General features: G+C 37.0%; 1 protein-coding gene across 4 annotated transcripts; it reads left to right on the top strand.

The window, feature by feature from the left end:
- Window positions 1–3933: 3933 nt before the first annotated feature.
- On the top strand, window positions 3934–13559 carry LOC113289285 (BEL1-like homeodomain protein 2). Of its 4 annotated transcripts, none has more exons than XM_026538506.1 (5): window positions 3934–4331; window positions 4517–6142; window positions 6576–6979; window positions 7547–7607; window positions 12760–13559. In XM_026538506.1, the coding sequence occupies exons 2-5, from the start codon at window positions 4673–4675 to the stop codon at window positions 13402–13404; spliced, it is 2580 nt and encodes an 859-aa protein (XP_026394291.1). In that variant the 5' UTR covers window positions 3934–4331; window positions 4517–4672; the 3' UTR covers window positions 13405–13559. The 4 variants fall into 4 exon arrangements, with proteins under 4 accessions (XP_026394291.1, XP_026394290.1, XP_026394288.1 ...); XM_026538505.1 differs by having other exon boundaries at window positions 4512–6142; XM_026538503.1 differs by having other exon boundaries at window positions 3935–4331; window positions 4553–6142.
- The last annotated feature ends 110 nt before the right edge of the window (window positions 13560–13669 follow it).

Here is a 13669-nt window from a genome sequence, read left to right as displayed (position 1 = left end):
AAAGAGAAGACTGAAGTTGACATGACAGTAACCAAAAGTTAATTAATGATCGAAAGGTAAAAAGGAAAAGAGAAGAAAGCAGCCCAAACCCATTATAGGCCCATCAAAAACACCTTTTATCTACTGCTCACTCCATTTATCATCCGCAAAACACAGCTTGCTATGTCTATCTGGACCACAAATGTTCACGTGGCTATGAGTAAGGACCACCTCATCATGTAAATTCTGACACGTCATCTACTGTCCCATATACTTCAAAAGTGTTATCCTCCATTAGTCATTTTATGTCCTCTGCACCATGTAAATAGCAAGCCATTTTTCTTTTTAACATATTGATCGAAAATAAATTGAAAAGAAAAATCAAAAAATGGTTTTTATGTTGTCCATCGTTATCCCAGAGGAGACTCATGAACCCTACCTACATTTTCTTTCTCCTTAGTAATATTATCTCAAATTGGAGTCATAGGACTGAAACTGAAAATTTGTTGAGAAATTTATGTAAATAAAGTACTGTTGTTTTTTTCATGCAACCATAATCAAGAAACACAATCTAGCATATTTTTTCGACCGGTCACGGTCTTGCATACGTATTGATCATAGCCGTTAGGTGTATTTGAATCTGTTGTTATGAGTTTAAAGTTCATGTGCTCCTTAACCCGTATGATCATCTGCTGATGACAAATTAAGAGAAGCAGAAAAGTAGGTAAATGTATTTAAATGGAATGGGAAATATGGTTCACATTTTTAGATGCTTGCAAGTTGTGGGGTTGTGTGCAGATTTGGTGTCTGCTGGGACTAACCTGCTACGATAAGTAAGTAAGTATGAAAGACAAGATTGAGGGCATGCAAGCTTCCCTGTCGACGAGGGAAGTAATAGGAATCTTGAAATGTAGTTGTTTCCTCAGTGTCTTTGTCTCTCTGATTTTAATAGACGTACATAAATCAGATAGATCATCCATCTCCTTCACCATAAATCACATATATATGCAGTTCATCTATAAGAACCGGTTAAAAGAAAATCAAAAAAAGGATAGAAGAAGGCCATTGAGAACTGGTAAGTATAGGGAGAGTTGAATATCTGAAGGCAGCAAGGGCCACCACCACTACTGCAAAGACAAGGACCAACTCATCTCCATTTATATGGTCCTTTTCAATCACTTGGCTTATTTTTTTATTTTTTTTTCCTTCTCCCGGGTCCTGACCGTTACGTACGAATGTGCTGTTCATATTAGTCATTTTCAGCAGGTAGGGTCTAGGAGGTCCGGACTTACTATTATTCATCTGCCCTAGTTACTGTTCATCCCATCGTCATCATCAACTTCTTCTTCTTCTTCTTCCTAAGGTGATAATGGTGACATTTCCTTGTACGACAAATTTCTGTACCTAATTGTTCTTTTACTTAGTATATTTTAGCTACTCTTCTATAATTGTGTAGAGTTTGGTGGAACAGAGGCCTTCTATTTTTACCCAGTACTTTTTCACCCTCAATATAACTTTGTCATATCCTAGTATATTGGTACTCATTTTTAATAACGGTTCTCGTTCTCAATGGAAGTTTTTACATAAGGGGCAGATTCTTATAATAGCAAAGGACTTATGCTATTTACTACTGTATTTCTTAATTGGGTAATTCATATTGCGGATGATATTCTTATAATGATAATTGATCACCTAAAACACTATTATGTTGTTTGAAAGTAATTAGGAAATATCGGTTTACAAGTAGTACAGTGGTAAAATCACTGTGAAATTTGAAAAATTCCAGTATCATGTAGACGACGAACTTACAACCTGTCTTAGATCGGAGAAGATTGTATGTAAGGACACTCAATAGCCCATCCTAGATGAAAACATAACGCAACAATGTCCCATATAAGACCACTATCGTCCTGTGATTTATGGTATCAATACAATAATTCTCACTAAATATGCTGCCGGGGATAATCTAAATATGGACCACCAAAGAGGTGGTCCAAGACAGAAAACGCCTCTCAACACTCTCTTATCCGAGCCCTCCACCAACTACTCTTCCCTCTTGTTGTTGGCCCGAATCAATAAACAACTTACACGATTAGTATCTAGTAGAAGGTTTTTGAAGGATATATAAATACTAGTTTACAGTGTTGGTGCAACAGGGAAAGCTCGTGTGTTGAAGATTTAGTGATCTGATAAAGCCTATTTGATCAAAGTCGTACTTGCCTGGCAGAGATTTATTTCTGACGATGCATACAAAACGTACAAATTCATATAGCTTTAGTCAAAAAAATAGGAAATGTTGAAGTCGACATTGAAATTGAAATAAAGAACGTACTGTATACAATATTGATGATATTGATGCAAGTAAAAGTGATGATTTGATTTGATATTTTAAATTGTGATGGGTCATTCAGGGGCGCAGAATACACCAGTACATGAACAGTTCAGCCCGAGCTACCTTTGCTGTTTGGTGATGATTTGAATTAGTACCAAACAGTTGTTATTATGTTTAGGCCTCTGTACTAACCCAGGTCTCTTCTTCTTTGGTCCCATAAATAAGATGAAGAAGATTAAGCTTTTATTGGTGTAGAAGACTATCGACGTTTCAAACAATTTAGCTAGCTAGCTAGGCACACTATTAGTAACACTTATTACTTGTTCATCCATTAATCAGAAGCTATTTTGTTTATGCACCAAAATTCTTCATCTACACAGTCTGCCTTTTGGTCTTGGACCACAAAAAACTAAAGTTTCACTGTTCTTTAGGACCACCAAGTGCCTGTCTCCATATCATTTAAGTGGGTCTAGATATATATATTTTAACCAAGTGGCCGGTTCTTTGGCAATTGATGCTAATGGCGCGCATTATTTTGATGCTAAAATAATATTGTCGATGACGACCGACTGATAATTATCTCTACTCTTAAGTGCCGAGAAAAACGGGATAAAGCACGTGACGGTGTTAGCAGTGGGAAAACGATTAGAGGATGCCATGGATGGATAGTATTATTAATTGTGGTCCTGAATCCTCATCAATCAATCTTCTAGTATTCCCTTCCTTCTCATCTTCTTTTGGGAGTTTGGAGTTTGTATGAAGGAGGAGAAGTGATGGTTCACGTGACATGAACAGCAGAAAGGGTATAGCTAAGACATAGATAGTAGTAGGGGTACATCAAAAGACAAATAATAAGGTTGGTTTCTTGTCAACTATCAATCTCTTTTGCGGTTAAGAGTTGAGCTACCTATTTAATTTCCCTAAATTACACACCACAAAATCGCCATTTCTTTCCGTAATTCTTTACATATTTCCATCTAAGAGTGAATGGTAATCAAAACAGTTATGCGTTACTGTCGATCTGCTTTAGACGGAGGGGGGGGACCTTAATTTCTTTGCCCAAAAGGAGTGCCTTGTGAAACCACCTTTAAAACTGTCTAATTAGTGTATTCTATGCAGTACGTATGCTGTTCCAAAATATCTACTGCTATGTGTAGTGACAAAATATGTGAGATGTTTGCTTCAGTTTTATGATTGAAAAACAGAACAATTATCAACTAAGTTTTGGAAGGACCGTATCGTTCCATTAAAGATATCAATTACATCAAGAATAGAAGACGTGTAAAAATATCCAAATTTCCTATCGCCAAAGACAAATAACCTCACTCACAAGTCATAGACAAAATGCATGCAAGTGCGTTTAACGTCCCCGAAATATTTAAGACCTAGGAAAGCAAATTAATGAATCTTTAATCCATTAATTAATTAATCATATGATTAGTCTTCAGATATGGCTTAGTTTAATATCAGGTCAACAAAAGTCTTTTATTTTACTACTCAAGAGTCCACCTATGACCTCATAAGTCATAATTATCTGGAACAAGGGCAAGGGGGTAGTGTATAAACTGAAAAAGATTAGGTAACAGTGGAGCTGCAGCAATAGAAGAAAAAAGGGTTTTCTTTGTGGGGATGGAAATGAAATGACATTTTGTTTTGTTTTGTTTTTCCCTCCATCATAATTTCATTTCCTTCCCTTCTCTTCTCTCTCTTGTTATCGTTTTCTCAGACTCGGAGAAAGAGATAGAGAGAAAGAAGAACAATCAGTCGCCGAATTCTCCATTTCTTATTTTTATTTCTTTTCTTTTCTCTCCCTTTCAAAGAAAGACAGGCTATATCGTAGAGAAAAGGAAGAAGTGCAAGACAGAAACAAGTTATTAGAGAGAAAGAAAGGGAAGAAGTAATAAAAGAACCTTTTGAATCCCTCTCTCTCCTGATTGCAGATGGAAAACGATGGATGATCAGTAAGAGTTTTCGCTTACTACTCTTTCAAACTCTTCTGTTGCGCTACTTGTAGCTATAGGTAAGGTTAACATGAACAAAACACCACGCTTTCTTTGCTATATATTTTATTTCCTCTCGCTTTCTCTCTAGAAAATTATTCCTTAGTTATTTAGTAGTAAAATTAGTCGTTTTTTCAAATGAAATTTTTTGTTATCTTAATTAATTTTGCAAATTTGGTGATGGGATTTTTTCTAACTAGGTTAGACTGGCTAGTTCATGATCTACAACTGCTGCTTGCAGATGAACAACATACAGCGAGAGTGGAGATGATGAGGAAAAAGTGACACGAGAGTTACATAAGATAGCAAGCGTATCATCAAAAAATAGCTAAGAGTATTACAGCCAGAAAATAATTAATCTATGTCCCAAGGCTTTCATCAAGCTGGGATTCTCAATACTTCACCTTCGTCATCATCCTCATCGAATAATAATGGGTTTCTGACACCATCGACAACTGCCTTATTACAAGAAGATAGGATCAATAATCATGGTGGTCATCATCAGCAACATATAGCTCAGCAGAACCGAAGGGATAAACTTAGGGGACAAGGTTTTGAACCACCAGCAGTACCATTAGTTTCCATAGAAGAAGAGCCGGGCGGCTTGTCATCCGTGTTCGAGACAGGTACCGGTATGTGGTCAGAGTTATACAATTTCCCACCAGGAGGTGGTAGTAGTGGTGGAGGTGAAGTTACAACGTCACAGATTCCGCCGGAATATCATCATCGTTTAGTATTGCAACCGACACCACCACAACCACCGTCTGAAGGGACCACTACAACCATAACCAATGAGTGGTATAGAAACAGAAATGGATTAATGGTTGGTGGGTCGGGTCATCATCAATTAGAAGATCCAATTCTGAAACACAACCATGGTGTTGATGAGGGTGCTGCTGGTCAGATATCTGATCAACAGTCTCATCATCAGATATCAAGTATAAATGCGGAGTCTGCAGCAGCCATGCAGCTTTTCCTTATGAAACCACAACAACCAAGATCACCTTCTTCTCCTCCATCTTCATCCCATACTCAGCATCAAACTCTTAATCTTCAAGGGTTTCATTCATCATCATCCGGTGGTTCAGGATATGGTATTGCAAACAATAATCCCACAATTGCGACACCGTCTCAGTACATGACATGGGGTAATGTGGTAGATAATACCGGTGTAACTTTATTCAACGGCAGTGGTCCTAAAATCGGAGTGGGTTCTAATAATATGGAAACCAACCAAGCTCTTTCTTTGTCACTATCCTCTTCACTAAGACAATTTGAAGTCGCCGCAAAAGCCGAAGAATTACGGATGATGGGAGACGATGGGGTTCTCTATTTTGATCAAGGTATTGGTGTCGGTGGGGGAATTGGTTCTTCTTCTAATTCAAAAGCAGCTTCATATCATCAACAACAACAAGTAAAGAATTTTGGGAGTCAAACACAACAGTTGCATTTGCAAGGAACTGTAGTGAGTCAAAACCAGCAGCAACAATATCATGATCATGTTGGTAACATGAGGTCATCATCAAGTTTGGGTGTAGTGAGTCTTTTGAGGAGTTCAAAATATGTCAAGGCAACGCAAGAATTGCTCGAAGAATTTTGTAGTGTTGGGAGAGTAGGACAGTCTTTCAAGAGTAGTAAAAGGTCTGGAAATCATAAGAGTGTCGCAAACCCTACTTCTACTGATCCTAATCAACAAGGTAGTAGTGGTACTATTGGAGCTGACCATGGTGGGTCTTCATCTTCTTCCAAAGATATTCTTCATCCATTATCTGCTACAGATAGGATTGAACATCAGAGAAGAAAGTCTAAGCTAATATCTATGCTTGATGAGGTATGCTCTTTAATTTTCTCCCTCTCTAGATACATATATAGATAGACATTGGGCATAGTACATGAACATCAAATCCAAATTTTATATATTTATTTATACATGTATGTTTCCATTTTGCAAGCATGATTATTTAAACTAGCTCATAATCTACATATATTTTAGTGCTTAAATATTTAGCATTGTGAACAGAACTTTTCTACTAACCAACATTCCTGAATATGAAACTCTGAAGTAATGTCTCTCCTCATTGATGATGATATTTCATTTATAATTTAGCTAGTTATTAAAGTATCAGATATTAAAACGGTTGGCAGTTAGGAAAGGAAATTCAACCCTAGCAGTTAATAGTAATCACTAGTGTTTCTAGTTGATTAGGCTGGAAAAAAACCTATATATCTGAATGCTAAATATCCGATTAATGTTAAAACTACAGGTGGAACGAAGATATAGTCATTACTGTGAGCAAATGCGAACAATAGTGCATTCATTCGATTCAGTAATGGGTTTCGGAGCGGCAAATCCATATACAACTTTAGCTCAAAAGGCAATGTCGCGACATTTTCGTTGTTTGAAAGATGCAATAACATCAGAATTGAAACAAAGTTGTGAACTTCTTGGTGAGAAAGAAAGCGGTGCTGGAGCTAATACCACTTCATCAGGAGTCACAAAAGGTGAAACCCCAAGATTAAAATTACTAGAACAAAGTTTGAGGCAACAAAGGGCCTTTAATCAAATGGCTGGAATGTTAGACCAAGAAGCATGGAGACCTCAAAGAGGTTTACCCGAACGTTCTGTCAACATTTTACGAGCTTGGCTTTTCGAGCATTTTCTTCATCCGTAAGTGGTTTCCCTTCATACCAAATATTTTCTTCTTCTCTGTTGTCATTGTTATCTTATGTTTTACCTCCCATAGGGCTGCTTAGTACTCATATCAAAGAAAAATGTTATGCTGATGCGTGTCTAACAGGAAAATCAAATGAGAAGTAGCTTGAATGGCCTAGAGTTGCTATATATTGGGTTAGCCAAGCGGTCTCCCATGTAGAACGTGGCTAGTTTGACCAGAGATGATTAATTAGTTTTTTCATTAATTTCGTCAAAGTGATTGATTGATTCTTAATCTGGCACATCATCATGATTCAGTTCACCTTTTTCTGATGTCTGTCTGAGTCATTATAATATATAGAGATAATGATCAGTGGGTGCAGTTGTCTTTCTTTGCTGCCGCTACTGTATAGCTGCTGTTTACTGCCATTGCTGCTATTTTTTTCTATTTCTGTTGCTTTGATTTTCACGCCGTTCAATCCCATCCATCGGTACATGCATAAAGCTCTTGGGTTCTCTTTTCTCAGTTTTATTTATAGGAAAACCTGGTGTCATTTTATGATCTTTGTTTTCTTTTCTCAGGTACCCTAGTGATGCAGATAAACATTTGTTGTCTAGACAGACTGGTTTATCAAGAAATCAGGTATTACCTCTTTTTATCTTTACATGAAAATAAATAGTGAAAGAAAGAATATTTCTTTGAGAGGATAAAAGGAAAAAAGAGAAGACCCCTGAGACTCTTTGAGAGCATGCACATTGTTTGTATATTTCACAAGGTGGTGCATGTTTAGGTCATTGTAGTCGTGTAGATCAGTGAATTGGACTTACATGAGCTTAGGTTTTAGTGGTTACTGCTTTTTTGCTTTGTTAGAGAAAGTGTACATTTTTGGTTTCTCCATCATTCATTGATTCATTGATGATAGAAAAAGAAAAAATGTGCAGAGATTAAAACTCAAGTGGTACTCATACTTTTTTTTGAAAGGTATAATACTAATATATATACGAAAACCTGAATATATCATGAAAAAGTGGTTAACCCCATTGAAATCTGATTTATCAAAATGGAGTTTTATTTTTCTTTAATTGCACTGTATTAGATAGATAGAATTAGGGCTGCACATACTCCGGTGCGGACCGGTTCTCTTATGGAACCGGTGTCTGTACTTGGTGTTGACCGGTACCTCTTTTTGAGTACCGGTACCTGTACTTGTACCTGGAGTTGTACCTGTACCGCCGGTACCGGTCCGGTACAAGACCGGTACCGGTTTTTTTACCCGGAAAACGTTACAAATTAATACTAAGTTATACAACATTTCCATATGATCAATGTATCCAAAATAAGTTCAGGTTGCATACATACTTAAGTTCAACATTTCCATAACTTCAAAACAACAATCCAAAATAATTTCAGTTTGCTAAAAAGTAAAAAACAACATTTCCACAACTATAAGTCTGTCTACGACAAGTCGATAACGATAAGAAATGAAATGTGAATCATGTGATCATTGCAAACGAAAATGGATGGTTGCAAAGCCTGCACTTGCAATTTGCAATCCTAGCCTGCATTCATTTCCATAAATTACATAGTAGTAATGAGAATTTGGTATAGAAATGAATCCAAATTATGTTTCAACAAGGACAACAAGAAAGATAAAGAAAGTTACCAACCTTCCATTTCTTAGCAAGGAGCCAAGAAATAAACTTCAAGCTTTTAGGAAATTCTCAATTATGACTGCAACATGCAAAAAAAAATAAACAAGAAGAAATAATTAAAATTCAGTCAATACAATAAAAGTAATTACTATTAAAGAAAACAAAAAAGAAGAAAAACCTAAATAAGTACCTGCCGCATCTTCACCATCATCATCAGGTACATAATCACATAGTAGATCAAGAGCCATGGGTTTTTGTAAATAACTTTGTGTACAGAGCAATGCCTCAACTGTCTTTGTAGACATAGAAGCTCTCCATGGAGTAAGCACGCGCTTTCCGGTGCTAAAAGCTGATTCAGAGGATACTGAAGACACAGGCAAGGCTAATATATCTCTTGCAATGTAGGACAGTACCTTATACCTGTTTGCATTAGCCTGCCACCAAGCCAATATGTCAAAGTCATCATCTTGATCTACTTCACGCATTTTTCCATCCATCATCACATCTGTCAAGTACCTATCTAACTCCGTTGTTCTTGCTTCTTCAACACAACTTGGGTTGTCCCAATGCTGTCTCTTCCTTGATTGAATTCTTGATTTCAACCCTTGAGATGGCGTGCTAACTGAACTGGCAACTACCGAAGCAACACTAGATGACCCTTCCTCATGAGTTGAATACACTGAACTATAATCATCAAAGAGTTCCTGAAATTCTAATTTCACCTTTCTCATGATTCTTTGAACCTCCCACAAATTGTTCTCAAACAAACAGTTAAGAGTAAATTCTAGCCCCTTTAGTTTCTCTCTTGGATCCAACAATTGAGCAAAAAACATAACAGGATTCATTTTCTCGTACACACCCCAATACTTATTGTACTTGGCAAACATAAGACGAGACATACGTGAAATAAATGGATCTGATGCTACATTTTCTCTAAATTCAATTAATTGTTCATGGATGAATACCAACTCCCATAAGAAAGAATGAGTAGTGACTTGTGTAGAAGCAGAAAAATTTACAGTTGCATCGAAGAATACCTTTAAACACTTCACAAGACCTCTAGCATAAGCCCAATCTTCTGCATAAGGAGCATGAGTCTTTACTTTCTTTTCTTCTTCTTATTTACCTCTTCTTCCATATCCTCAACCTCTTCATCTTCTTCCATATCCTCAACCACTTCTTCCAAGATATCATCACTAGCTATAGCTTCCTCAATATCAGCATCACTTGGTAAAACAGATTCCTTGTCTTGCTCAAAAATAAACCTCTCTTGAAAGTCCTTATCAATCTGTGCTAACATTGCAAAAACTTTTTCATATCTTTGAGCAGCTTCTAACATCAAGTAAGTGCTATTCCATCGAGTGTATACATCTAAATTCAGTGCTTTCTTATAATCTACCTTTGCTAGGGAAGCACATTGTTTAAACTTTTCATACCTAGAAGGAGAACCAAGAACATATTTTACAACTGACCTTATCCTTTTAACAGATTCATTAAAGAGTCGTACTGCATCTTTTATGACAAGAGCAAGAACATGGGCTGAACACCTCACCTGATAACAATAAACAAATAATCAAGAAAAATTAGTCATAACTCATAAGATGCATGTGACAAATTCCAAAATAAATTAATGATGTGAAATGAGAATGTTACATGTAAATATTTAGCTCTGATTGGTGATCTTGTCCAGCTAGTAACAACTTGCTTCAGATGATCCATAGCTACTGTGTTGGCGCTGACATTGTCTAGAGTGACACCAAACACATCTTTTAGACCCCAATCTTCCAAACAATCCACCAACTTCTCACCGATTGCAATACCTGTGTGACCTTCAACTTGACAAAACATGAGTATTCTCTTCTGCAGTTTCCAGTCCTGATCAATGTAGTGAGCGGTTACACAAATATAATTAAAATTATTTGGTGATGTCCATGTGTCAGTTGTCAAAGATATCCTCTGCTTAGATGTCAAGAAGTAAGTTTTTAGGTTATTCTTCTCTTCTACATACATCTTTAACATATCCCTATAAATTGTCATACGTCCTGGAACCTTGAACCTAGGTTGTGCCTCTTGCATCAATGCCACAAAGCCTGACCCTTCTACTTTTCTAAAAGGAATTTCATCCTTAATTATCCACTCAACAAGACGCCTTCTTAACCTATCATAATTGTAAGTATGAGCAATAAGTTTACCATCCTGACCTGGTTTTGGGGGTGGCATCAACAGAGATGGTTGTCCCTTTTCTTTCTTCCTGTTAGGATTCTTTAGACATCTATTCAAATGCTTTCGCAATCCAGAAGTGCCATTATTGTCATTGTGAGCTTTGTATTTATTGTGGCAATAACGGCATTCAGCCCATTCATCATCTATCCTAGTCATTTCCAACCAAACAGATGATCTCACTCTGCCGTGCTTCTTTTTGCTATCACCAACTTCAACTGCTTCAGCTCTGCCTTTACTTGTTGGAGTTGCAGTTTCAGATTCATTTGTGTGAGATGCAGCTTGAGAGGATGATCCAACTTCTGTTTGTTGAGTTGTACTTGTAGTTGGAGTTGCAGTTGCATTTGTAGTTGGAGTTGCAGTTGATGTGGTCATCTAACAAACATAAAACAGAACCAATTACATTCAGATTATACCAACATTCATTATAGAGTATTAGAAACAAATAATAATCAACCAATGGTATTATATATATGGTCATCTAGCAATGCAGTTAATGATGACTGAGCACTATGATGACTGAAAGAGTTCAAGTAATCTTTCACACTTCTTATTTTAAGGTTCAAGTAATCTATCAATCAGATTTAGGAGCCCTATATCTTGTTAGCTGAGCACTATGATGACTGAAAGAACTCATCATTTCCCCACTCATATCCCTGACTACAACGAAGATGACTGAAAGAGTAAAATTAATGAAATACAAGCTAGTTTACATACTCTGAAGTACTTTAAGTCTTTAATGGGTATTTTGTAACACCTGCTGCCCTGAAACAAATCACGATCCTTAAGCGTTCAGCGGTTCAGCCTGAAATTCATTTATAGTTAAAGAGGAAATTAACAAGTAAGTAAATTTGCACAAGAAACAGTAGTCAGTAAAGGTTCAAGTAAATTTAACAAGGAATAGATAAACTGCATTGTGATCCATATCAATATGCACTGAACTCTTATTGCTTGTTTCTTTATATAAGAGTTGAGTAAAAATTGAGCTTACCACAAGCCATTGTGCAGTACTTGAGAACCCCAAAAATCTAATTCTTCCTTCTTCTCTGCTTTGGCCTTTGGACTAATCTTCTCAATATCTGAAAAAAAAAAAATACAAACGAACTTAGAACATAAAACTGAAATTAGAAAAGGAATTCTACTGAGAGACAATCAGACAAACCAAAACAAAATAAAATGAAAAAATAAACCCTAAAAAAATCAATACAACCAGATATACAGTAACCCTAAAAAAATCAATACAATCAAAACTCGGATCATAAAACTGAAATTAGAACCATACCCATGATTTTAACTTCATAAAATCAAAAAGTTTGCTAGAGATTATGTCAAAAAAATCAATATTCAATACGAAAATCAATGTACAATCAAACGATTCAAAGTTTCAAAGCCTAAGGAGAAGAATACTGACCTGAATCCTGATAGAGATGGTGATCCACTGATATTACTGATATTCAATCTCGATTCAAACCCTAAGAGAATCGAGAAACTGATGCTGCCGCTGAGTGAGAAGAAGAGACGAAGAAGAAAGAACTGAAGAATGCTTCTTCATTTTCTTTTGTTCTCGACATCCTATATAGATCTCAACGGCTAGGATTAAAAACCTAGATAGATCTCAACGGCTAATAACAGCCGGTACAAATGGTCCGGTTCAAGTACGGTTCTCCCCAAGAACCGGTGTCTGTACCGGTCTAGTCCGGTTCTCAAATTTCAGAACCGGTGTCTGTACCGGTCAAGCCGGTTCCGGTTCGGTACAAGTCCGGTTTTTCCGGTTCTACTCCGGTTCAGGTCGTGTAGACCGGTTCTTGTGCAGCCCTAGATAGAATAGATAGATAAGACAAGGGAAAATGAACCTTGATGCATCTCCTTTGTACATGCAAATGCAATAAATAGGTGGCATAATACTGGGGTATGTTTTGTAGGTATCGAACTGGTTTATTAATGCCAGGGTTAGATTGTGGAAACCAATGGTGGAAGAGATGTACCAACAGGAAGCCAGAGAAGAAGAAGAAGATGCAGCAACAACAGAAGAGAGAGACAACAACTGCTCTGCTGCACAAACACCAATGCCTTCATCCACAGCATCTCCAACAACTACAACAACAACAGCAGCAGCAGGGAAAAGATCTGAAATTTATACAACCGAAAAAGACCCATCATTCCATAGAACAGCAACAGCATCAATAATCAATAGGCAAAGTTATTCAGAAAACCAAGCACAAAATTTAGCTGTACCCATACCAGTCTCTTCTTCTTCTGTAATGCCCACCACAGCCATTGCCACGCCACTTGATGATGTGTCGCCACAGCCTCCTCCGTTATCGTATTATTCGGCAACCCATGGTTCCGACATAAATCCGTCGGATATTGACATGGATGATATGTGTCATCGTGCTGGCATTGCCGCTGTCAATTATGGGACCACTGATAATATGAGGTCCTCATCAATGGTTAGGTTTGGGACCACAATGGGCGGCGATGTGTCGCTAACTCTAGGTTTACGGCATGCAGGGAATAGCTTACCGGAGAAGAGTCGGTTTTCAGTGAGGGATTTTGGCGGTTGTTGAGTTATACTCTATAATAATGTTTTGGTTACTAGGTACGTTCTTAAAAAGTGTATAGAATTCATATATTGTTTCTTTTTGCATCATGTTCATAGTAACTATAAACTACGTGTTTTGTTTGTTTGCTTGATCAAGCAAAGGTAAAACTACGTTAAATATGCCAATTTTTGTTATTGAGATTGAAAATTTGAAGCAGGTTTAATATGAGCTTAGCTAACCAGTGTGGCAGTGTCTCATTTGTAATGGATCTTGAAAAGACGATACTCGA

Source organism: Papaver somniferum, chromosome 6 (genome assembly GCF_003573695.1).
Source record: "Papaver somniferum cultivar HN1 chromosome 6, ASM357369v1, whole genome shotgun sequence".
NCBI lineage: Eukaryota > Viridiplantae > Streptophyta > Magnoliopsida > Ranunculales > Papaveraceae > Papaver > Papaver somniferum.
The sequence above is the reverse complement of the archived record's forward strand: the minus strand, read 5'-3'. Positions and strand labels throughout refer to the sequence as shown.